The sequence below is a fragment of the Rhizomucor pusillus genome (assembly GCF_041956525.1).
Source record: "Rhizomucor pusillus strain CBS 183.67 unplaced genomic scaffold VTP01scaffold_13, whole genome shotgun sequence".
In the NCBI taxonomy this organism is placed as follows: Eukaryota; Fungi; Mucoromycota; class Mucoromycetes; order Mucorales; family Lichtheimiaceae; genus Rhizomucor; species Rhizomucor pusillus.
In genome coordinates, this window is record NW_027192155.1 from 493,792 (window position 1) to 518,487 (window position 24,696).

General features: G+C 45.4%; 10 protein-coding genes across 10 annotated transcripts; 4 read left to right on the forward strand and 6 right to left on the reverse strand.

The window, feature by feature from the left end:
- Positions 1-549: 549 nt before the first annotated feature.
- Positions 550-4,159, forward strand: VTP01DRAFT_2573 (uncharacterized protein; the record flags this gene model as incomplete). Its single annotated transcript, XM_069381049.1, has 3 exons — positions 550-565; positions 643-2,000; positions 2,063-4,159. The coding sequence occupies 3 exons, from the start codon at positions 550-552 to the stop codon at positions 4,157-4,159; spliced, it is 3,471 nt and encodes a 1,156-aa protein (XP_069237349.1).
- A 394-nt stretch (positions 4,160-4,553) lies between these two features.
- VTP01DRAFT_2574 (uncharacterized protein) lies at positions 4,554-6,522 on the reverse strand (the record flags this gene model as incomplete). Its single annotated transcript, XM_069381050.1, has 7 exons — positions 4,554-4,980; positions 5,044-5,249; positions 5,319-5,634; positions 5,700-5,819; positions 5,882-6,041; positions 6,118-6,191; positions 6,266-6,522. 7 exons carry the CDS (start codon positions 6,520-6,522, stop codon positions 4,554-4,556), a joined length of 1,560 nt encoding a protein of 519 aa, XP_069237350.1.
- A 1,299-nt stretch (positions 6,523-7,821) lies between these two features.
- VTP01DRAFT_2575 (uncharacterized protein) lies at positions 7,822-8,573 on the reverse strand (the record flags this gene model as incomplete). Its single annotated transcript, XM_069381051.1, has 2 exons — positions 7,822-8,049; positions 8,118-8,573. 2 exons carry the CDS (start codon positions 8,571-8,573, stop codon positions 7,822-7,824), a joined length of 684 nt encoding a protein of 227 aa, XP_069237351.1.
- A 600-nt stretch (positions 8,574-9,173) lies between these two features.
- On the reverse strand, positions 9,174-12,481 carry VTP01DRAFT_2576 (uncharacterized protein; the record flags this gene model as incomplete). The annotated part of the gene is made up of 12 exons (XM_069381052.1): positions 9,174-9,883; positions 9,942-10,337; positions 10,402-10,670; positions 10,726-10,933; positions 10,992-11,087; positions 11,141-11,324; positions 11,385-11,478; positions 11,535-11,600; positions 11,654-11,762; positions 11,818-11,963; positions 12,032-12,184; positions 12,240-12,481. The coding sequence occupies 12 exons, from the start codon at positions 12,479-12,481 to the stop codon at positions 9,174-9,176; spliced, it is 2,673 nt and encodes an 890-aa protein (XP_069237352.1).
- Positions 12,482-13,271: 790 nt separating this feature from the next.
- Positions 13,272-14,404, forward strand: VTP01DRAFT_2577 (uncharacterized protein; the record flags this gene model as incomplete). The annotated part of the gene is made up of 4 exons (XM_069381053.1): positions 13,272-13,487; positions 13,545-13,791; positions 13,851-14,338; positions 14,399-14,404. 4 exons carry the CDS (start codon positions 13,272-13,274, stop codon positions 14,402-14,404), a joined length of 957 nt encoding a protein of 318 aa, XP_069237353.1.
- A 228-nt stretch (positions 14,405-14,632) lies between these two features.
- VTP01DRAFT_2578 (uncharacterized protein) lies at positions 14,633-18,875 on the forward strand (the record flags this gene model as incomplete). Its single annotated transcript, XM_069381054.1, has 24 exons — positions 14,633-14,682; positions 14,765-14,822; positions 14,879-14,926; positions 14,989-15,099; positions 15,157-15,240; positions 15,299-15,361; positions 15,424-15,657; positions 15,715-15,845; positions 15,901-16,156; positions 16,215-16,344; positions 16,399-16,464; positions 16,525-16,693; positions 16,752-16,891; positions 16,951-17,025; positions 17,082-17,215; positions 17,274-17,343; positions 17,396-17,522; positions 17,576-17,669; positions 17,725-17,915; positions 17,968-18,039; positions 18,101-18,209; positions 18,269-18,445; positions 18,508-18,628; positions 18,697-18,875. The coding sequence occupies 24 exons, from the start codon at positions 14,633-14,635 to the stop codon at positions 18,873-18,875; spliced, it is 2,889 nt and encodes a 962-aa protein (XP_069237354.1).
- Positions 18,876-18,948: 73 nt separating this feature from the next.
- Positions 18,949-19,652, reverse strand: VTP01DRAFT_2579 (uncharacterized protein; the record flags this gene model as incomplete). Its single annotated transcript, XM_069381055.1, has 3 exons — positions 18,949-19,272; positions 19,350-19,462; positions 19,541-19,652. The coding sequence occupies 3 exons, from the start codon at positions 19,650-19,652 to the stop codon at positions 18,949-18,951; spliced, it is 549 nt and encodes a 182-aa protein (XP_069237355.1).
- A 486-nt stretch (positions 19,653-20,138) lies between these two features.
- Positions 20,139-22,057, forward strand: VTP01DRAFT_2580 (uncharacterized protein; the record flags this gene model as incomplete). The annotated part of the gene is made up of 6 exons (XM_069381057.1): positions 20,139-20,250; positions 20,335-20,488; positions 21,382-21,583; positions 21,640-21,682; positions 21,816-21,871; positions 21,926-22,057. The coding sequence occupies 6 exons, from the start codon at positions 20,139-20,141 to the stop codon at positions 22,055-22,057; spliced, it is 699 nt and encodes a 232-aa protein (XP_069237356.1).
- A 1,014-nt stretch (positions 22,058-23,071) lies between these two features.
- Positions 23,072-23,326, reverse strand: VTP01DRAFT_2581 (uncharacterized protein; the record flags this gene model as incomplete). The annotated part of the gene is made up of 1 exon (XM_069381058.1): positions 23,072-23,326. The coding sequence occupies one exon, from the start codon at positions 23,324-23,326 to the stop codon at positions 23,072-23,074; it is 255 nt and encodes an 84-aa protein (XP_069237357.1).
- A 388-nt stretch (positions 23,327-23,714) lies between these two features.
- On the reverse strand, positions 23,715-23,987 carry VTP01DRAFT_2582 (uncharacterized protein; the record flags this gene model as incomplete). The annotated part of the gene is made up of 1 exon (XM_069381059.1): positions 23,715-23,987. The coding sequence occupies one exon, from the start codon at positions 23,985-23,987 to the stop codon at positions 23,715-23,717; it is 273 nt and encodes a 90-aa protein (XP_069237358.1).
- Positions 23,988-24,696: the final 709 nt, after the last annotated feature.

Here is a 24,696-nt window from a genome sequence, read left to right on the forward strand (position 1 = left end):
GCAAAGTAAAATGTCAATTCCGGAATAATTTCGGACATGTCAGACGGGAGGGGTAGGACGAGCGACTAGGCAACGGAAGGGGGCGCCACATCCCCCCCTTTTTGGCGGGCAATGGTGATCATGATGCCGGAACCTTGCTTGAATGACAAAAGGCATCCTGATCACATATAGTGCCTTTACAATAGCAAAAAGCTGAAATATTTAGCCCCCCTTTTGCGCGACCCTATTACACGAAGTCGTATCGGCCATCCAATACTTGATCGTCGCTAGTTTCACGCTGCTGCTAACTACAGAACACGCACACGGTCATTCTTTGTTGTTGTGAGCCCAAACAAAAAAGAAAAAAAAGCCCAAGCTAGCTCTCTCTCTCTGTTTTGTCCTCTCGCTTTCCCCTTGCTTTTTCCCTTTCTCTTTGTTGCTTTCCTCTTTTTTACTCTGAATCGCCATACAATGACTCTACAATTTCGGTGGCATTCATGTTCAAAAGACGATTTTCCATTCAAGCGCCCAAAAGTACAACGAGCGTGTCATTTGTGTCGACAAAAGAAAATGCGCTGCGATGGACGTAAGTCGATCTTGCAAAAGCTTATTGACCGGTCCCTCGGGCTTAAGCGTTTCCCTTGTCCACTCTTCTTTTGACAGAAAAACCATGCAAACGGTGTCAAGGTCTGGCGCAAGAGTGTATCTACGACGACAAACCGTCTCCGCGACGGTTACAGCAGCAACAGCCGAAACGACGTGCGCGGAAAATAGTACAGCGAGAACTTTTAAACAGCGATGGCTCTAGTCAGAGCAGCAGGAACGACGACGACGAAGAAGAAGCAGAAACAACAACGGAGGACCACCACCACCACCACCAGCAGACTACTAGTAGTCGTCGTCATGACTTCCAGCAGCATAGTCATAACTCGTCGTCGCAGTGGCTGTCCCGGGAAGACAAGAATCGCATCTACTGTCGTAGAAATCTGAAACGGATATCGTTCTCAAACACAATATATGAATCGATGCGACAACAACAGAGCTACGGTAAGAGTTACCTGTACTCTACCCAGCTAGCACCTCTTTTGCTCGACTTTTTCAACCTCACGGCGCAACCGCACGGGATATGGTCACGTTTCACAACTTTGTTTCGTACCTTTTGCTTTCATCCCACCGCACAGTCAGCTTTCGAGCTCAACCAACAAACATTGGCACTTTTTGCAACGCATAATCTCTTGTACAGCGCATTGTTTGATTTCCCCGCTCTCACGGCCGCACTCGAACTTGGAGGATCGGTTGCATTCACTGCTGCTACTATTACTTCGGACACCGCGCCCGTCACCGCAGAATCCCTGTTGATTTACGCTATCTTTGCATTGGTTTTACATGCAGCGTATCAATCGCTGTCAACAAAAGTTCCAAAACTTTCTGATGACCTGCTGAATTATGCAACCAGATTTTACCGAGAAGCACATCGTCGATTCATTGCCTTGACGTTCCCCGCTACCGGTACATCTTCACCGCTGTCAATTTGCCCCACCAACGCCTCCTCGTCGTCCTCGTCTCCGTCATGCGACAAGACGATGCTTTTTAGCCTCGCGCAAGCGGCTGTCCTGCTGACGCACTACCAGTGCACCGCGGTTTGCGAAGGGCAGGCGCACATGACTTTGCAGATAGGATTCGTCTTTGCACAAAGATGTGCATTGTTTACAGAGGATGTCTCGGCCGGCGGCATTGACACGAAGCGCCGGAAAGCATTAGCCACGATACTCAGTTCCTGGCGTGCTTGGTTATCATTTTATCTCCATTTGGAGGATTGGCCGACGAAGACGACGACGACGACGAGGAGAGATGACTACTGTTGGGCGGCGGATGACGATGCGCCCATCGAACCTAGATCCTGCCCAACTTCCGATCAAGACCTCGAGACCTTCCAGCAGTGGGCAATGGATGCAGCAAGTGCTTACGGCCACTTTTTGCTGCAGCTCTCCGTTACAAAAATGCGCATGTCTGAAGTAAAGGTAAGCATTTCCGCTAACATAGGATTTTACTTTATAGATTTCAAATCGTAGAATTTATGTAGAAGTGGGTCGATATGTTGCAAATGTGGTCGGCGCCGTCAACAACAACATGTGACCACGATAGCAGCCACAGGCCAAACAGAATATCCGATCCATTGTCATCGCCTTGTTGTTTACCAGCTAGTGTACTGTTACTATTCCATCGAATGCTAACTATCCAGATTCACCTGTGTCAAACATCGGCATCCTCGGATGTATTCCAGTCGGTATCCTTTATTGGTGATGATAGCGACGATCATCAAGCTCATGTCGACAGCTTAGCTTTGGATTTGTGTGACATTGCGGCGGCAGAGATTGTGCATATTGTGGACAATCTGACTGTGAATAACCATGCACCTGTCGCTTCCGAAGTCGAGCAGTTCCGGCGATCCCAGGCACCTATCACTCTTGCAGTCTTGTACCCATTGTCCTTGGCAACTTCAACAGCTTTAGTGTGTCTGAGGCGGCGGCGTTCTGATCGATCAGATGTTGCACACAGCAAAGCTGCCGTGCCTCCTCCTGCTATACCGGCATTCAAGCTACAGCGATTACTGAACCCTGTCTGTTCGCAAATGGAAGCCGCAAATGTCATATACGGTCCATTGCGTGAGATTATGGCGGCTGTGAAGTGTTCCATCGATACAACGCCGATATTCACCGTGGCCGAGAACGCGCGTGCATTGCGGGCGTCGGATCAGCGACCCATTACCGCCAGCAGCAGCAACAACAACAACGTCAGGCCAAACATCTCGGACACATTGCACTGGTACGAAAACTTTTCAGAAGACGGTCTTTTCAACGAGGCAGCAAGAATCACGCCGATGGCTCATCCAACCTTGGATATCATGTCGCGGAATGTCATGCGGGAAAAGATTGACCAAGAGCAATTGGAAAAGCTATCTCACAGCAAGAATGCCATATCATCGTCCTCAAATCTGGACTTTTATGCTAGAGCCAACATGGATGCGTACGGCGTGCCACTAATGTCTATGACTCAACCTGGCTCCGCGGCGACCCGAAAGCGCGCAGCAGCCTCAACGTCAGATCAGCAGCAAAAGGGACCCAGCGTCATGCCCACAATTGTACCTGGTCAGAAACGGCAATACTTTTCGGCAGGCCTGGATCTCATCCAGCAACAGCAGCAACAGCAACAACAAGTCCCACCGGATTCGTCCGCTTTGGCTGTCAAGCGTATGCGCACTGATGCATCCTGCAGTGATAACAATGAATCGCTGATGAGGTCATCTCAAGAAATGCTGCGTGCGAGGGACAATGGACTGAGTATACCAGACATGTCTGATCCAGCTGCGTTGCAAGTTTACTCTGAAAACTATATCTTGATGTTTGAGAACCCAATAACGGCGACGTCGACGACGACGGCTGTTGCGGCTGCGACGGATCAGAGCCAGCTCTTGTCGCCAAACAAGGATAGATCAGAGACACTTATATCCAGCATCATCGGGAACAGCACAGCGTCCGGTGGTATGGTAGGCAGCCTCTCTACTGTACCTCCCAAGTTGCCGCCGCCGAAACAACGCAATGTCAACACGAAAAGCTGGACATCTATCAGTGCTTCAGGGCAAAAGGACTGGAACGTCGATTTCCAGGAATCGATTGTTGAGACTCTGCATCACCAAAACACGCACGCTATCAATGTGGATTCAAACAGCTTTGCATCCGGTATAGTTGACACATCCATGATGATATCTCCCAGTACAGCAAATGGACAGCCTGGAATCGCCGTCAGCGACAACAACGATATGATGTATTTCTTTTGTGGCAACAGCAACAGCAGTTCAAGCACTTCGATCAGCAGCGAGGCACGCACTTCCCAGTCATCGCCAGCGACTGCAGCAGGCCAATGGAACGATCACCAGCCACATCAATCGACAAGAACAACACTGTACAAGAGCCGGAGATCATCCGGTGGCAATAAACCGCATCACAAGAAGCGCAGTGCAAGTCGCAAGTCATCATGGACACCTAGTAATTTTCCCGCAAGCGCAGCAGTTCCTATTACTGCTAGGAACCCTGCAGCCGCAGCTTCGTTCGACCAAGACCCGTGGTTGCAGACAGCCGCCAAGATGTCATCAACAGATGGAATTGTTTGGGAAGAATAGTTTCTTGCCTGGCCGTTGTATACATTGAGATATTCTTCTTTCTCCCCCCTTTCTCCCCGCACACCGACACTTACACGCACCACCATAGTTCTACATTCATATCTCTATCCCCTGCCTGTTAAATATCTCCTCAAAGTATTATATCTATATATAAACATCTATATCTAGTGTCTATCACGGATCAATTCCCTGTTCTACAACGAAAATATCACTTGTCCGGTCTTGAGATGGATATTGGACGATTCAAATCGTTTCAAAAGATATGATATACGTATTCATAGAAATCATTAGAGAAATAACACCTAATAGACATATATTATGGAAAGCAAACAAAAATTTGGAAAGGAGACGGGATGATGAAGGAACGGGTTGGGAGGTGGGGGAATCCATCGACTTAAAGCTTGCGCTTGTTAACAAAGAGTTTCATTCCGTTCTTCATTGGATGGGTCAAGGACACCAAGTAGGTAATATCTTGATTGTGTGCCAAAGAAAACTCGTATCGGCGGAGGAGCATGATAATGGCTACGAGTGCTTCGAGAGTCGCCAAGTTTTGACCGAGGCACACTCTCGGTCCGGCGTGGAAAGCAGGCCAACGGCCTTGAGTTTCACGGCGAAGGTCGCCCTCAGGCGTGATCCAGCGTTCTGGTTTGAATTCTTTGGCATCCGGGCCCCAGACCTTCTCGCTTCTACCGCCAGCCCACGGCGACCACGAAACATAGTCGCCCTTGCGGATCTGCGTACCGTCAGGCCACACGTCATCCTCAAGCGCGTACTTCTGGTTCACTGGGACTGAAGGGTGCAAACGCAGCACTTCGTAGAATCTATACCAGCGTACTGTTTGTTAGCTACAATTTTTTCTTTCTTCGCCTGCATCCCTCACTTACACTGCATGGGCGTATTTCATGTTCTTGATCGCTTCGTAGAGAGCAGGCGAGTCTTGCTCGAGTCCATCGGTGATATGCTCCTTGATCTCCTCAAGCAATTTCTTTTCAATGCGAGGATGCAAGCAAAGGTTGTAAAATGTCCACGATAACGCTTGAGCGGTCGTATCACGTCCAGCAATGATAAAGTTTAGCACGACATCGCGCAGCTTCACATCAACAACGTGTTAGCCATATCTAAAGAACTGTTTATCTTCCCCCGCCCCATGCTGCTTTACCTCCTTGTTGGAAAGTTCCTCGCCGTGTTCGTTCTTTGCATTCATAAACCGTGACAGCAGGTCTTCAAAGTGGCCACCAGCGGCAATCTCTTTGCGGCGTTTATCAATGACTTGGTTAGCAAAGTCGTCAATGATCTTGAGATGTCCCTTGATAGACGTCTTCCACGGCTGCAGCCAGCTCGAAGCTATCTCGATAATAGGCATGAACGGGTTCAGGAAACGGTCTGAGGCATTAATTTGGCAGACATCAAATGAGTATGCAAAAGGCACTTTGCCGTCTGTACCCAACGCATTCAACTCTACACCGAATCCAAGACTTTTTACAGCACTTTGTTAGAGCGCCTGACCCTGCTGCTGCTGCTTTCTGTCCCGCACACTTACAGAACGAATGAATCAAGCGTGAACTTGAACATAACATCGTGGAAATCGACAGGCGCTCCCGTGGCAACGGCCTTGTCAAAATAGATCTTGTTCATTTCGCCAATTTCCTTTACAAAAACACTATAGAAAATAAAAATAAGCTCACTGTAGTGACCAAGCATAAGCCCTCCCATTCTACTTACTCTGTAAAGTGGTCTCTGAAATTCCTGACGTTGAAGATCAAACTGGCAGATTTGCGCTGATATTTCCATTGCTCGCCGTTCGCGTTAAAGATACCATGTCCGAACAAATCGGTCGTCGCATAGTGGAACTGCGGTCCTTTGACGTAGTTTTCAAAATTGTCTAAAAGAATTTCCAGAAAAACAAAAATTAGGCATTTTCCCTTCCCTCGTGATGATACTGCCTGACCTTTACTTACTTTTGAGAAGGTGCTCGACGTTTCTTGGATCAATAGTCATTATGCTTCGTGGCATACCAAGGGAGGACATTGTGCTACGTTTGACAGGAACATTTAATTTAAGATCGACAATAGAGAGAGAGACAATGATTGTTGTTGAAATCCTTACGAGGTAAGACAATCGTTGTCTTCAAAACCTTGCAGAATAAGGTCGAGTATGCGTTCCTTGTTCGCCAGCATTTTCGGAAGCCCACCAACGAGCGGGTATCCGGGGAGATTAACCATGCCTTCGCGTTTTTCGTCGAAAATAGCCCGGTCGTTGTATTTCAAAGCAAGCAGGCCCAGCACAGTCGCGGCTGCGGCACCGACTGCACCAAGCAGACGGTCTGTGGAAGAATAATTTCCCAGTAATGTTGACGACGGCATAGTAGTTCTTGAAATAATTCAGTTGGCAACGATAAAGCAGAATTGCCAGACATAAAAAAATGCGAGCAGCGCGCCTTTTATAGCATTTGATCGCGGTTCTAGTTTTTCCGGTTGCACAGAATCTTTTTTCTCGGGTTTCGATCTCAGACACACGTTGCCATGGATTTCTGTTGCTAACACGTTTGTGTGGATTGTGGTTGTCATCGATTTTTGCTTATATGGCGTAACGCTCGCTAGTGAGTATAGTCTCCTCAGCTCACAGGACCTCGCTGTAATTATTAGCGCTTTTAGGCATATGTGCTCTTCATATGCACCTTTGAAAGAAGGCAACGAATGTCACTGCGCCGTCGTTGCACAAAGGCAGTAATCGCAATTAACTATTTTGGTAAGGTTACAAACGGTCTTGCGTGGAGAAGCGTTTCACATGCCGTTGCAATATGTCAAGTGCTAAACACTTGTTTTGGTAATCTATTAGCGCAATTATCCTCTCCTCGGATAGGCAATTGCTTCTTGCTGCTGCGCATTACTCTACATGAGTGACGAACAGGTTACATTATATATAAATTAAGGAATGATGATGATCTATAAACATTGCACTTTGAATAAAATGGTGTAATAACTACAAAAAGGAGTCCCGTCATCCCAGTGTGTATTAAATCATGTATGTACTTCGATAAGTGTTATTCTGTTCAGTGTACAAATATATACATTTATGTATATGCCCTGTATGCTATCAACATTAACAGATAATAGTAATACATTGTCTTTTTTTCTTCGAAATATATCGAGTTTCAACGTGATGCATTCTGTCGATTCAAGTAGAATTTATTCAATATTGCTGCATAGCAACGATAGAGATTCATGGCATCGCCTTCTATAGCGAATGCAGCGGTGGAGGCCACAGACCGAGTGACTATGCGACGAGCCAACCTGTACTCGAGAGGGATCAGCACGCTGCCGCCTCTGACGATCTTACGTCCACACATTTTCTTAGTGGCATAGTCGCCAAGATATCCAGATCGAGCAGTTTATCTGTGAACTAACTTTGAGTTTTAATATACGCAAATGCCGACGAGTGTAGTTGTCAAGTATTGCAAGATGGAAAAAGTCTCATATATGCATCACCGCAACCAAAATCTGAAATATGTCACGGTACGGACTCTCACAACTACAGAGAAGAATTGTTAATTTATCAGCAGAACCGATTAGGATTACAACTTTATTACTACTGTAGCAGTATTAAACTGAGTATAGATATCAAATCAAAGAAAAAAGGAGAACAAACAGGAACCATTCTTTTTAGATTTTGCCCTGAAGCAGCTCGGAAACGACAGATTTGCCGTAGAGACGGAAGGTGTGATACAAGGTGACGAAATCGACAGTGGAGAAGAAAGTATCAAAGATGCCGAAAGGAAGCATCAATGGGATCCAACCGCGAGCGTACTCGAGAGCCCAGGCGTGTTCAGGGATCTTGTACTGTTGGCTGTTGCCACGAGGCAAATGATGCATTTCTCCAGGCTTGTAAACCTATACATATCATCGTTTCTTTAGCGCGGGACTGATATCCAATAAACCCGATGCTGTATGATCCTTACCTCACGCGAAAGTTCACCAGCCGCGTATGCCCACTGCTCGCCCTCCAAGATAATAAAGTAGTCATCAGCCAAGAAACGTCCAGTGTGGCCCTCGGTACCGACAGGAGTGCCAAAGATAATGACGTATTCGGTCAAGGAAGCATGCAAAATCCACATGGAGCCCATAGCACCGCCAGCATTGTTGAATACCCATTCTTCCTTGAGCTGAATGTGGCCGGGGTATTCCTCGTTCAAATCCTTGGCAATGTTGGTAATCAATGCATGGCTGTCGTTGCCATACTTTTCAATGTTGCGTTTCGCGACTTGATGAAGAACATGCTGATCGAAAATGTAGTGGCGTTCCTTAATCTGGTCGAAACCAATGAACAGCGCTGCGAGCAGCGAAAACACAAACAGAAACTTTAACAGTCGCGAGGCACAGCTGCTGGTGGCCTTTGTGGATTTGGCGGTCGACATTTGTGCACACACCGGATAAAGAGGGAGAAGAAAACAAAAATATGGATAATTAAACTTTTCAAGGGCGGCGGCCCAACAGCGGAGAAGAGTCGTCAATTCTGTCCGCGCATCCGATCCAGCAGCAGCAGGCAACAGATTCAGGAACTTCCACAACCTAGTTGCTAGTTTTCACATGCTCCAATTCAGACGCTGCTAAGTACAATTCAAATCAGCTGGTCCACTTATCACGCAATGCTTAGCTTAGGTTTTTAAACGTCAAATTTGAAGCGAGGATGATGCTCGCTTTTCATTGTGTGCAATGCTATCTTGATAATGGCCAACGAGCCCGGAGCGACGATCAGCCTCTGCGAATGAAATCAACCGGAATATTCTTTCATGCATAGCCACTAGGAAACTGCGGAATGCTCTACATATCAATGACATCGTGACACATTATTGGCAGGCCAAGTTATCAAAGCGCACATAGCAATCACAACAAGCATCGTCAATGTAAAAATACGGGTTTATTTGAATTAATGAAACATGACATGATGATTAAAGCGTTGCATTATCGTATCGGTGTATAATGTTGCTTGCTACTTTCAGGCTACGAGAACCTTGCTAATCGTCTGTTTCTTCATCCACGTCTCGATATGCGTCTTGCTCTCCTTGTTCTTGTTCTTGTTCTTGATCTTCTTTAGCCTTTGCTGCTTTTGCCTCCTGCTCTACACGTTCCAATGCAACTTCTAGGATCTGATCCTGCCACAGCGCAATTTCCTCTTGGGTGGGTGGAGGTGTTTGCAAAGCCCTGTGGTAACGGAGCGAGCCCGTTGCCTCCTGCGCAGCCTCGGTAAATGCTTGCCTGTGCAACGCCGCTATGTGTTCTTCTGCTTGCGCCTCCGATCCCACTTGATACCTGTACGGCATGGTTCTGCCTGGCATAGGAATATAAAATGTGGCATTTGAAACAACATCTTGCAAAGGAAACCGGTCGCACTCGAGTTTCAGAACCGCTGCCTTAGAGCTGCATTCCATGCGTGTCCATGGCTTGCTGCCATATGTCAGAGAAAGAAACCGGAAAAATGGATACGCAGCTAGCAAGAGAACCGATACGCACGCAAAGATACGACAGCGTCGACCTAGTCTAAACACAATAGCCTCCAGCACCACTGCAGAAAGACCAGCTCCGAAAAAGTGGCCAGGAAGAATATCAGACATTTTTTGCGCAAAGGATGGTATCGCGTACAATGCAAACGCATGTGCAAGCGTGCATGTGGAGAGGTATCCGATCGATTGGTAGTACAGGTCTCGCTTTGCTATAGGATCGTAGCCTGTTTTGTTGACCAATAAGTATGCGTATTTGCAACGTTGTCTCTTTTTCTTTCATACCTAAAGACGCGCCATCGTGGCTCGTCCACGAAAGAAAAGACGGTAACTTGCCCTGCCGTTTGCGCACCACAGTCTCCAATGCAAGATACGCGACACATATCGCCATTGAAGACAGTAAGAGTATCTGGCTAATTGGATTCAGTGTTACGTAGATAGCACGACCTGAAACCGTATCCCATATACGGTACGATGGGTTTTTGCCGAGTAACCAACCCAGGGGTTTGCCGCGCTTCAACATTGTCTGCAACACCACCTCTTCTGCACCTGCGGCTGTAGGTCGAAGTCTGTCATGGACGACTGCTACGTAGCTATACATTAATTCATGCACTTCTACGAGTTTTGAAGTAAAGGAAGGTTTCTCGTATCCGATTAATATATCCTCGTCCTCACCAACTACTACGCGACTTAGAAACTACATATGCGAAACTCACTTTCTCTCTCTATGTCTTTCTGAACTTACGCTCTTCATGGTGAGCTGCCTCGATAGTCCAGGTGCTCAAACTCTGTTTGCCAGACATCATACATGTCACCTCTTGCTGCGAACCGCTGTCCTTGTCAAGCGGCACATTGTGACTTAGCAGATAACAACCGCGTATGTGAAAAAGACGGATCTCTTGCGATAGAGCAAGCACTGGACTTGTGTTGTCAACGTCAACCTTGCCATCTGGGGCGACGACTCGGATCCACCAATAGTCGTAAGGATCTCGGACGAGTTGATCACCGTAGGCTCTAACGTAATACTTTAGAGCTCTGGCAACTTCGTTTAACATACATGTATCCTTACGAGACTTCGTTTTGCTCGCTTCTGCCGCTTACAGGCGGTTTGTGATCGTGCGAGTGAAGTTTGCGCGTAGTTGTCACGTGTTCCAGCATGATCTGGTCGTTGTTCTTTACATATTCCAATGGTCGCGAAGAGTTCCAAATTTCGCCGGCTTTGTGGATCATCCATAGGTTGTTCACATCAGCGTGCGGATACAGTGTCACCTGCTGCTCTAGAACGGGATGTTTGTCCAATCTTTCTCGGCTCTGGAAGCATTTCTTTCGACTTACGAGTGCTTCCCGTCGTGTACCGTTGCAGGTGAGAATGGAGATATCCACCATTGGTGCCTGTGTGCTTAAGGACAACAACGGAGCCATATGCAATTGCTAGATGTTCAGTAAGAAACTGTAAAGACAATTTGTTCATACTTGATGCTTACGCTGTTGTGTCTTTTCAAAGCTGTTGCCTTCCAGCGAATACCGCAGACGCGAGCTGACGAGTAGATCATGGTCTCCAGCTTTTGGAACAAGATGAAAGTGATACTGGAAAACCAGCAGATAGACAATGATAGGTAGCGCGAGTGTTGTTACAAGTCGAGATACCAGTTGCGCATACACAAATGTCTATGAAAAATTGCCATCAGTATATGCAATTTACGCGTTTATGGTTTGTAGAATCCTTGCCATGCTAAATCTTTTTTCACCAAGCGCTCTCCACAGGTAGCTAATGGACGACGCCCACACCATCGGAAACAGCGGTAATGCATGCCACTTTGCACTGTATAATCCATTGTTAGATACAAAATCAGCACCAGTTCTAAACTCAAGTCATGCCTCAATGCTAATCCCATCGATAAACCAGTAGCAGCCTGCCAACCCCAATGGACATTGAAAGGCTCTCTAATATAAGAATAAGCTTACAAATTAAACATCCATGCATCCGATTAACTTGCCTTTCCTGTTTGCGAAATTGTACTATCCAACAAAGACCAGCAGCAGCTGTAAGCACGGTTAAAAGTACATCAGGTATTGCAAGTTTTGATTGCGTAATGAATCCATTTTCTGAGCAAATAGTAAACGGTTAAAAGAATATCTTTTTAGCGAGCTTACAACGTACCAAGCAAAACAAGGCCGGTTGCCGTCAACGCAGTTGTTCGACAGTGTCCAAGCAGGCGTACCATAAGGTATGCCATGGGTACTAGGAATGAACCCAACACCGCTGTAGCCATCCGCAGCGCAGTCAATGGAAAGATATTCAGATGCCTAAAAAAGACAGCTATGTGTAAGTCCCAAAGTTTCTCTATCTGTTATCCAGACCCTTCGATACACACTGATCTCCGTAAAGAATTTCTTCGCTGCCATCGTATCCAAATAACTGCGCTAGAGCCGAGTAAAATAGGCCCGAAAGTGGTGGATAGGGGCCCACAAAAAACTTGCCGTGGATGTACCAGTTCACTTGTTTGCATTGCTCCAACTCTGTCCATCTGTTGCAAAATATTAGTAAAGCAACCGAAATATCGCCTTTAACTAACCACTTACGTGACCGAAGCAGGTGTGCGGATATGCCACAAGCGAAATGCTAGCGCGATAATCGTCACAACGGCGATGTATCCGCCCTCACTACTCAGAATATTCTTTTGAGTTGTGCCATCGCCATTGCTGTTGCTGCTCCCACGATTGGATTTTGATTTTTCGTCAACGACATCGTCGTCGTGGTCGTGGCCTTTGTACGAAAGGAAAGGATCTTGATGTTGTTTCCGCCGATATCGCAGCGCAAACATCATCAATCAAGCTGAGAGAAGGTCTGTCAAAAAAGAAAAAGAAATATAAAATGATTTTATTAAATGCCCTGTCATTCCAGAAGTAGCTGGAATTCGATCGTGCATGACATGCATTATTTTCTTGACCGGGTCGAAATGAGTCTTTTAACAGCTCGCCGGCCCAAAGTTTAGAACTGCTACTTTGAAAAGAAATAAAAAAATATCAGCCATTTTCTTTTTTAGCTGGCAACAGGTTTGTTAGATAATGTGCCTGGAAAGTCGTGACGGTTGACAAATATGGTTAACGATCCCCACGCCGGCTTTCCAAACATCCACGAACGTGACACCACGATATGCTAAAGCATCAACGCCTACAAAGAGTCCAGCTTTAATCTAGATCCTGTAAATCTTAACGTAAACCTACGTCTTGCATCGAAAACCAACATACGTAGCAACGAGGGGCTTCAGATGTTCGTGAGTGGCGGTTTTATCATAGTAAGATCCGAAGGAAACTTGATTAAACGTGTACCTTGGCAATCTGCGAGGGATTCTCCGCCCCTGTTTGACGTTGTGGACAGATCGTGGCACCATAGCAACAATTCTGTCCTTTGTGTAGCCTGGTCGGTTCGAAAAAAAAGAAGAGGATCTTCGTGTCGGGGAATCTAAGAACCCCCAGAGTTCGGCAAATCGCACAGATATCGCTTGAAACATTGTGCGGCCCAGAAAAGAGAGAGAGAGCCGCCTCCCTTCTTCCTTTTCTAATTACACACCAAGGTCCCGGAACTAGCAGTTTTTGCTTCCTGAATATACCATGTCCACCATCACACGAAGACGGGTAGCCGGCTCTTCACACAATTCAGATGAAGACGGCATAGGGCACTCCAGCACGAATAGATCGCCAAGCACGCCTTCACCATCTACTGAAAAGAAAATCGCATACGATCCACGCGAAATTGACGAGAGCAAAACGACACCAAAGTTAACGTTAATGGAGGAAGTGCTGCTGCTCGGTCTCAAGGATAAGCAGGTAAACGTCGAGATATACATTGGGAATTTCAACAGCTGATCGATTTTCATATAAAAGGGCTACCTGTCCTTTTGGAACGACAGTATCAGCTATGCGTTGCGCGGCTGCATTGTCATGGAACTTGCTTTCCGAGGAAGAATTGCGATGGTCAAGGATGCTAATAGACGAAAATATCCATTGTCGGATCGTTACATCGAAGTCATTAACGACAAATTGACCGGCGAAGTGCTTTTGGACGAAGCACTGAAAATGATGAAAGTCAGCGAGAAAATGAGCGTGGGTAGCTGGATAGATCTCATGAGTGGTAAGCTCTTTTTCGTTACTTGTATTTCACAGAGACAGTAGCTTACATATCGTTTGCAGGTGAGACTTGGAATGTCATGAAGATCGGATACCAGCTTAAACAAGTACGCGAGCGACTGGCAAAGGGACTGGTAGATAAAGGTATCCTACGCACAGAAAAGCGCAACTTTTTACTTTTCGACATGGCCACCCATCCCATCGCGGACACAGCAACCAAGGAAGAGATCATTAAACGAGTATGCACCATGCTCGTCACACGCGTCAGCTCGACATCTATCGATTCCCAGTCCAATATTCCGAACGCTTACCTGCGCACGGTCAGCATGATCTGTGCAGCTTACGCAGCCAACGTTCTCGAAAATGCGCTTTTGTATCTACAACCTGATTTGCGAGAGCAAGCATTCAACAAGGTCGATGAGCTGATGAACGACTTTTCTACGTGGCCGTTTGCAGGCGCTGGTGCAAAGATAGATATTCCGCCTGGATCTGAGCTGTCACTCGAAGTAATCGCTGCCGCTCTTAATGTCTTGACGAAAATGGACGCTATCGTAAGTTAACGCGCCTAGGATCTCATATGTTTATATATACCTGACTTGTATCTTTACTAGCTTTAAAAAAAGTCGAGCAAAGCACGAAAGAAGAACAAGACCTCTCATCATACCATTTCTATCCGCAGCCTGCAATTTCTTAACGTGTTTCCTCTTCTACTTTTGTACTGACAACTTCTCTTTTTTGCGCATTACACCTTGATTCCACTTATCGCTATTTGTATTTTTTTTTTTTCGTTCTCTGGCTGGGAATCGTGTTGCCTTTCCCCCTTTTGGAATTTTAAGAGGGCCACCATGAAGCGAACACTGAACGAGGATGAGGAGCCCGAAGTGAATGTGTCTAAGTGAGTTATTCTTTTATGTACTTTAAAAAGGTGTTCCCCTCCTTCGTGAACCAAAGACGCTCACAATCAGTCCGTTCCTAAGATCGCTTTGGCAAGATCTACTCGATCGCGTTTCCGTTGGCGTCAAAGGATCGTTAAAAGTAAGCTGGTTCGATCTCTATGCAGTGTCAATTCCAACCTTAACAGTAGTACGAAGGCACAGCTAGTCAACTTTGAGAGTTTGTCCTTGGAGCAGCAGAAAGACGTAAGTTTATGCCAAAGGCTGACTCGCTTGACAGGTTACTAAGCAAGATATACAATGCAAAGTGCCTGCAAAGCATAGCTGACGCGATACCATCCCTCTCAAAAAGCGATCGATATGCTTTATCAGAGGCGATGATGGCAAAGCTCGAAACTGCTCCAGATGCAGATATAAAAGTATGCTGTTACTAAGGAAATCTACGAGATATTTTTATTTATCGGTCTGCATGGAAGGTGATGATTATTACAGTGCTGGAGAATTATGCACGAATGCCATACATTGATGCCAGGAAATTGCTTGCTGCATTCGTTCGCCAGGTATGTTCGCTGCAAATACTTGTGTCCGGGTGAAGTCAGTCTGATCCCGTGTTGTTAGCTGGATAGTGATAGTTCCAGAGTGCGCTGTCATTTGTACATGTGTATCATCACCATTGTAGAGGTACAGTTGAAAATATTTAAAACTCATTTCTGTAGCTAAGCATCGATGCTTTATTCACGTAGAACCGTCTGTCGCGCGACTCTAATGAACTCAAGAATATCGTCTCTGAAATATCTCGACGCATAAATACTGAAATGACCGATCCTGATCACCAGCTGCGAGCGACTTGCCTCAAGCTTATTTCACTGCTTCCCTTTTTAACCGGTGGAAAGCGACTTGCACTGTTGACAAAGGCCGAGCAGGCTCAAAAGATGCTTATTGAGTATGCATATGACAGAGACTACCGCGTGAGAAAGGTATATAAGTAATTATAAAGTTAGAATATTATAATTTGCTCATTATTCTGTTTCAAGAGTGCGCTTGATTCTCTGGATTCGCTGCGGTTGCGAGGATGCCCTTTGAATAGTGCCTTGTATCAGCTCGTTTCCGTATCGCTCAAAGATGACTACGAGCAAGTTCGCCTAAGCGGCCTCAACTTGATCAGGCAAGTTGTCCCGCGATTTATTTGTTTTACTTTGCTAACCTTGTCAAGAGTACAGTGCCATAAGTCGCCAGAGTCCTGACATCCCAATGAAGTTAAAGAACCACGGAAATGAATCTATCCGTCTCATCGATGTCGCATTCACCGATATCTGCGACCTTGTAAATGATATCTCCCTTGCAGTCCGCACAAAAGCCTGCATAGTGCTTGCATCTTACCAACAAGTCGATTTTAATGTTTTGCAGCAAACATTCAGCAAACAGTTAATGAAAGGCCTGAAACGAATTGTCGCAAGGTCGCAGCAAACGAAAGCGGTAATGCTCCAACGTTGAACATTTCATGAATGGCACTGTTGATATTCTAGTTTCCTAGCTTATCCCGCTTGCTGAAGGTGACGCTGACGCAGGGACCGAAGAGTTTCGCATCCTAGACTCTGGTGCTTGCGGTGCATTCATCCATGGTCTGGAAGACGAATTTGAAGAAGTGCGCAGTGCTTCAATTGGTAAAAAGAATGCGCCTTTACTCGGGTACAAACGCTTATACGCGCCTTTGCTAGATTCCATTTGCGAACTCTGTGAATATAACGATCAGCTCGTTGGTCAAGCGGTGGTATATCTTGTTGGTATGTTTACGCTATCCTTCTTGTCGCAAAAGCCAACATAAAAACTGATTTGCGTTTTAGATATGTTCAACGATGAGATTGAAAAAGTGAGAGTCAATGCAATTCAAAGTCTTCGGAAAATTGGATCGTTATGGACTCTTGAGCTCAACGCTGAGCTGCTCGAGATCGCCCTAGGAGCTCTCGACGACAGCGATCCTGTGACACGGCACGCAATGCATGGACTTTTGAAGTACGTTTTCTCTAAGTACAATATCGGATTTCTGATCCATCTAACTCATTCTTTGCAGAGTCGTGCGCTTGACTGAGATGACGCTTTTAACAGTGCTTTTGGATGCTCTGGTTGCCAATATCAAACGAAACTCTGAGGATTTACTCTCTGTATACGAGTGTTTGAGCGAGATTGGCAGAAAACATGAAGATTATGTCGGTAAGATCGCCATTTTTGTTATCAGACAAATATTTTACCTAAATTTCGATCGTCTGCAGCGCTGTATATACCCACGCTCTTGAAACTGGATAAACGATACTTGCCAAAAGAGGCAAACGTTGAAGATATTGCATGTAAGACTTGGAATCAAAAATGTCTGAATGTAGAGACCTCACAGCAAGATTTTTAGATGCTAGCAACGCTATCTTAATTGTGAATGCATGCTTATCTGATCCAACGATCCTGTCAAAAGTACCGAAATTCATGTTTCCGCATTTCACCTACTTTAAAAGCAAATATCCTACATGTGTACCTGATTTGGAGGTAAGGATATAAACGAGTTGATCGATAAAACTGCTGCGTTGATGTATATTGTGTGAAGAAATTGTACAAAAATGCACCCATCAGATTCGATAAATCCATATACAGCGAGACAGTCGAAATTGACCAATGTTAGTCTTGTTAACAACGCCGTTGTATCAGCTCTCAACTGACACGTAGCAGCGTTTGCATCTTCAGGCATGCTCTTGACTGGCCACGAAGATACGTCTATTATATTCGAGCTGATAAAAGCGAGAATTACTCGCAAAGATTTCAGCGCTGCAGCGCAAGCGATTGCAGTGGCAAAAAGGTAGGCCAGGAAGACAAATTACAAACAAGGCTATTTTCTCAACTGGAGAAAAGAAACTTTGCACATCTGAAAATTGCGAATCCAAAATCTGCAGGAAATGCGCGACTCGCAGTTATGTATCTGGAGGTTTATGAAGAAATGATCAAGGTGATAATTAGAGCTTTTAACACTTTACGCTGCTGATCTGACTTGTGACCAATAGGTCAAACAAAACTTGGCTACTCCAAGCATGGCACACATGGCATCTGAGGTGGCAGCAAAGTTAATGCGGCTATCCTACAGCATGCAAAACACATTTTATGGTTGCTCAGCCGCCCAGCTGGAAACGGCCATCTTCTTGCGAACAGTAGCAAATATCGTGTTACTTTTCGGTCTGCTGAAAGGAGCTGAAAAGTAAGCACATTTACCTGGAAGCATAGCATCCATTAACAAACTTTCCATGTAGCACAAAAGAGGCTCAAAGATTTTTATTAAATGCATTGTCAGGAGCTCGTCAACGTATCAATACATTCAAAATGTATGTACCGTCATTGCTATCGAGGCACGGATTTCGTTTCTTATGTAGCCTATTTCTTCAGCAATGCCAATGCACCCAACGATATCATTTCTGCAATTTCTAATCTTCGCGACATTGTATCCGAAAACAACTCTGCAAAGTCACTGCTGAAACTCCATACATTCATTGCGGTAAAGTCTTTTCGAGTTCTAGAACGTAGTATCACTTGAATCTAACACTATATTGATAGAATTTCTCCTTACCTGCATTACATTTCGATAATCATGTCAAGTGCACAACTGCTACGATCACCGAACCTACTCCCAATCCAGACAAACCATTCAAGTTCGTTAGCAAAGCACCTGTTTCACTGAGAATAGTTGCAGATATCAAGAATGCCTTCGATCACAGTGGCATTGCTGTCGAGGTACGTTAAGAAAGCACAGATATTCAGTGCCTCATAACTTCTGCTTACCTTGCTGGATAAAGATCTCGCTGCCTGATAACTCTACGCAGCTGTGGTGGCCATCCACGTATGACTTTACACCAACTAGTCCTGGACGTTACTCTTTGAAAACGCAAGTGTTGCTAGAGCTGCAAAGATGGACCGGTAAGAAACGCAGTCGGAGAGCTAATGCAGTGCTGCTTGAAATCTAAACAAATCTCGGTTGTATGCAGAACCTAGCAATATATGCATCCACCTTGTCCGATCCTTTGATCCGGACGTACCATTTCTGGATACATCCATCATGAAGTATCCAAACAAAGACAGGGCAACAAGAAACGCGCAAATGGTCGCGACAGTGCCGATAAGCCAAGACGTTAGCTATACCCTTTTCCCTACACACTCGATCTGAAAGAATGGATAACAACAAAAAACGTTAATTTACATGTAACAAATGTACTCTAACAGAGAATTTTTTTGATATTCTAAATCATTCCAAGCGATTGCAAAAAGCCTTCACTTGCTCGAGAGACTTGCTGGAAGTTACGCTCGAAACCATTGATACCACCGTAGTAAGGGTCGCGGATGATACGATCGCCCTCCGGGTCAAACTCACCAAAGAGCTTGATGGTAGCTTTGGTTCCAGCCGGTGCCATTTCTCGCAGATCCTCGAGATTTGATTCATCCATGCAAAGAATATAGTCAAAGTTGATAAAGTCGGATTTGTGCACTTTGCGAGCGTGGTGAGAAACAGGCACACCGTGTTTGCGGCAGGTCTGTGCTGATCGGTGGTCAGGTGTCTCGCCAACCTATTATTCTTCGTTTCAGAAAACAGCAGCTCATATATAGTTGTAAAAGTTCTTTCTAAAATTGTTGGAGAACATACGTGGTAACCGGCTGTTCCTGCAGAATCAATGACACCAAAGCGATCTCTGAGCTGCTTTTGATTCACCGTGTGTGCAAACACAGCTTCCGCCATGGGCGATCGGCAAATGTTGCCTAGGCAAGAAAAGCGATTACATATCGAGTCACAAGACACCGGAGAGAATCACCGTCGTCGCCGTCAACGTTTCGTACCTAAGCATACAAAGAGAACATTGACTTTATCGCTGCTGCCAGCCATTTTACACACTTTCCGGGAGGTGATTTCGCCCCTGAGGAATATCAATTTCGCCAATAAATCCGACATGCTGCATTTGGCAGATTCTGCGAAATTACACTTTTTCCCAAATGTTAATGTCGCATTTTGTGAAATTTTATAATACATTTATACACCAAAACGACAAATTGCAGCGACATTAATTTTTGGAAAAAGTGTATTTGGCATTAACAGTGTCGGTATGCTTATCTTCCATCGTATTCACCTGAGCTCAACTCCATCGAGCAGTTCTGGTCAGTCGCTAAGAGCAGAGTTAAACGGAACAGGCTTTTGGAGGAGACACTGAGGACCAGAATCACTGAAGCATCTAATAACTTAGGGTTGAGCGATTTTGAAGGTTTTGTCTCTCATTCCCACAATGCTTAGATAAGTATCGTAACAGAGTGCAGCTCTGATATGCTTCTCACCACGAAGTTTACAGTGTTGGTCCAGGGTCAGCGAAAATGGGTCAGTGATCTGAATTGGGAGTCGAATAGAATTTTTAAAACACCGCATGGGCTATAACCATACTGCGTCATGCAACCGCGAGATGTATCAAAGCAGCAAGAGAGTAACGAGGAAGATGGTGCGGAGGTTGATGGCGTGGAAGCAGATGAAGGAACGACGTCGTTGATACATGCAATTTGCGGTGAGTCCAGCATTGCGCTCAGTATACAATTGCATGTACCAGCTAGTAAGTTTACAAATTTTTCGCAATAGCAACGCTTAACAGTCGTTTGCCGGCAGCATCGAGGTGTTAAAGTAGACATCGAGTTTATTAAGCCAAAGTACACCGGCCATGGTCTACAAGATAAAATTTACCAACACTGCCTCAGCCAATTAAAAAACTTCAGCAGCATCACGAAAACTGATTGCTCATATTTGCAGTAAGTAGATTTAAATGAATCTATCGGTTGCTTATTTTATTCTACGTAACAGTTGCGCCTTATCCGGAATTGTCAATATTATCAGCAAGAAAGCCGTGAATCCACCTTGACGAAGCCTGGGCATTGGGACAAAGTTGTTTCACCATTTAAGAACAGGGCGTCGTGTCAGCCATCACATTGTTAAAGAAGGTACAATGGCAACTAATTTTTGCATAAGACACTGTTGCTTAAGCTATCTTTTAGAAAATGTATGAGTGGCCTTCGATCCAAAATTGCCTCAGAAAAAGTTGAAATGATCAAATAAGACCACGCTGCCCCCTCAGCCCTTTTAACCGACAAGTTCAAAGTTCTTGATATATTCGAGATAATGTACGTGAAACACGTCAAGAATGCGGTGATGCATAGCCTTTAATTTGTAACTCTTTAAGGTTGAATGAAGTCGAGTTCGGTAACTGGGGACGAAACGCAAAGCGAGCTCGAATATGGAGAGCGTGCAACGTCGTTATAATCTCGGGTGTGTTTTTGTCCGCTGACAATCTATACGTCTACATGATATCTAGGGAGATAGTCCCCTCCCGAATGACGAGAAGAAACCAGGATGACAACCGGAGATTGGGACATCGTAGATATCCTAAGCGTCCGTAGCTTTCTCAAGGGCGATCCTCTGTCTCGTAGGATGGAATAGTTTTAAAGGACGTCGGTTGATCGGCAACAGAGACGGTAGTCCGATTGTCTGTCGATGGACATAAGGACATGGATGACCTCCTATCTCGGTTACTGGAAAGCCGTCTTGAAGGTCATTTTTCGCTGCGCCGAAAAAGTCAAGCTTCGAGTGCAAGTGAATATCAACACCAGTGAGCTACGTCTAATTTTCTTATTCGTGTGGATATCAGCGGCGAGCCCGCCAGCGTGTCAATCAAGTTTGATCGACACATAAACAAGTGCGAACACGGCGAGACCGACAAATATGTCTCGGCCCGTAAAATTGACCTGCTCGTCGAATTGGCCACAATCGACCAACAAAACAACCGGAAAATCGTTGAACTTTCTGCTGCAGAGTTCCAACGCAATGATGTAACGGTCGACTTCCTGTACGTCCAACAAAACAAAAACATCCCACCTGTAAAACCCTCCTCTCAAACATCCTCCAGCTCACACATAAGGAGAATTTTGTGCTCGGCATGAATTTTGTTGGTACGTTGGCCTGACATTTTTACTTAAATACCTGATGTTGGCTCTAACCTAGAGGGCTATATTTTCAGCATCCGCCGTCATGAAGGCGTGATTTTCGCGTAAGAGTGTCTGACACGAGTATCTGATTTCGAAGATTTCTTGGATCAAGAAGAATACCAACAGATATTGCCCATGCTTTTTGCATACAAGGTACACGGTCGCGAAGATCTAATTGTAATGCTCGGTTCGCGCAATTGTTTGTAGAAACACATATTGGCGCAGTCAAAAATAGTTGACAATGAACGTCGACGTGAAGGACGACAACGGCCGACAGTGAACCGACGTGCCGATGCCGAATGGATTCTGCCACCAACAGTTTTTACACCAAAACGCTAACATCCCCTCCCTTGCTGTATTCTTTTATGTGCATTTTATTGTAGACATATTTTATTACATAACTTTGTTTTGTCACATCTTCATTATCGCTCTAAAGCAGTGCCCCATTGGCTATTTCTACTATTGACACAAGCTCAGTGATATGGACCGAAAGAAGATGCTCCACTGTGTAATGATTGCGCAAAAAGCATTACTAAAATAGTAGTTTGAGTAATGGCTACAGCTGGGAAGTTCGCCACATAATCCAATGCCTTGTTTAACTTTGCGAACGATGCTAATAGCATCCGGTATAGTTTACTGTATTTGGCAATAATCAACTCCATTCTTCATCCACCACTCACTATTCTAAACTAACATGGTCTTGTTCATCATTACATTTGTTAGGCACCGCCAATGAAGAATTGGTTGGTGGTGGTTGTGGTCGTGGTTAGGAGGATCCTTTGAGACTTTTTCGTACTCGTTTATTGAGTGAGGAAGGGTGTGTCGCACCTTGGTTGGTTAATAAATCATTGCCTTAGCGACGTCGACCATTATTCGAATGTGGAATCGTGTGTGTTACAGTGCGGGTATGTACTGTATTTTTGAAAAATAAAGTCGCGTTTTCCAGATGCATTTGGCGGACTTGCGAAGCTAAGCATGACGCTAATAAACGACATTAGTTGTCGCGTTGCCGGACTTTGATATTGACGCATTTCACAAACCTGTCTAGAAATGTGACAAAGCCATGCCCAGCTCCTCCCGCCAAGTGCATGCAAGCCGCGATGCATAGTTCAGATGGTGAGCATTAAGAACATATTATAGGAAAGAATGACACTTATTGAATACCTGTTACTCATTTTCTCATTGTGTGTTTAAATGTGTATCCTATCTATCTGTCACCCATGATCTCATACCGCAACCCGCTGTCGTATGCCATCGACTTATTGTGACACCCACATCACAAGTGCTCTCTGTTGCGACATTTATCTAAGCATTTATGAGAGTGCGAGACAAACCCTTCGAAATCGCTCAAACTTAAACGATTGCATGCTCATAAATTCTGGTCGTGAGTGTCTCCTTCTCCAAGAACCTACTGCGCTTGACTTTGCTCTTGACTACCGACCAGAACTGCTCAATAGGGTTGAGCTCAGGAGAATAAGACGGAAGATAGGTATACTGATAACCACGGGACGTGATGTACTTAGCTATGCCGTTAGACGTATGGATGAGAGCGTTATCCATTACGAGGTAGTGGTCCTTCATGTGCGGATACCGGTCCATCTCATCCATTGTGGCCCTCAAGAAGCTTAGGTAATGACCTGTTACTGTCCCTGTGCTTATAGCCCAGCACAACCTCCTCGCTTTCTCTTCTTGGCAGGTGGCTGTGGCAGTCTCAGGCTGCAGTTAATTAGACCTGCAGTGATAGCGCCCAAAATGGTTGTTGTCTGCGCTCGTGTTTTGGGCACCGTGACTATTGCAGGCGAACCTTTCTCTGACCAGACCATACCGCGCTTCATATTTACATGGAAGGCAGACTCATAAAAAAAGACACAGTTTTTCCTAAGTCCATGTGAGTAGTCCCCCAGTCGAGGCGTTCTTGGATTTTGGCCTCGCTGTTCCTGTCCACAGGTTGGAATCGGGTTTTTTCAGTGTCAAGTTGCACTGCGTCCTCACGAATTCATAGAGTGCTTTTCGAGATTTTAAGTCCCGCAAACTTCTGAAGCAGCCGCTCCATTGGCTGTTCCAGCACAACTGAAGGGTTCTCATCAACATATTCTAAGATGACCTTCTTATGCTCCTCAGTGAAAATACGCGGGCGGCCATTCTTTTTACGCTCTTTAAAGATGCTGTCAGGGTCCTCTTCGTGCTGTGTGGCCCATATCTGCGCCGTACGAACATGAATTCCCAACTGCTTCGCAGCACCTGATGCGCTTAGAATCTTCTCAAACATCAGTTTAAAAGACCTCGCTTTATCCTGGTCTGAGTAGAGCGTGTAGCTTCTCTCATGCAAACATCTGCGTCCTTTGGTTCATCAGTCTGCATAGCAACGGGCTGACGGTTGCTCTCACGAGACATATTGCACAAATACTGCATGTGTGAGCTCACCGTTTCAAGGGCGTACCTCTCCTCGTCTACAAGATAATCCATGGGCTCAGGCCTGCCATGTTCATCAACGACGTTGCCTTGCCCATCTTCATGGAAGAATTGGTTATCCATTTTGAAATGTGTGTGGTATGGTACTTTGTGTGTGTGAAATGGTATGTAGGAAGAAGGAAAACAAAAGCTGGAACGCTTACGTACTTTATATAGTCCTCTATTTTTTGGGAAACGCGAATTTGATTTTTGGCAAAGTGCGACATTACTTTACGGAAAGAGTGTTCTCCCGCTCTTGGCGGGGACCACGCATCGTGTCGGGACAGGGCAGACGCGGGCAAAAGGGAAAGACAATGTATAAAATACATTTTTGAGGGGGGGGGGCTCACCAGCAGGCACCACCCGGGACGGAGGGATGCTTCTACATACAGAGAGGAGACTTGCTTGGATAGAATGATATGCACTTGCAAGCAAAGATTTTGGCAGACAACTTGGAAAATCCGGAGGCAACCATGTCTTTCGGTGACTTGTATAGCGACAGAGCCCAGAGGAAGACGTCAGAGAGC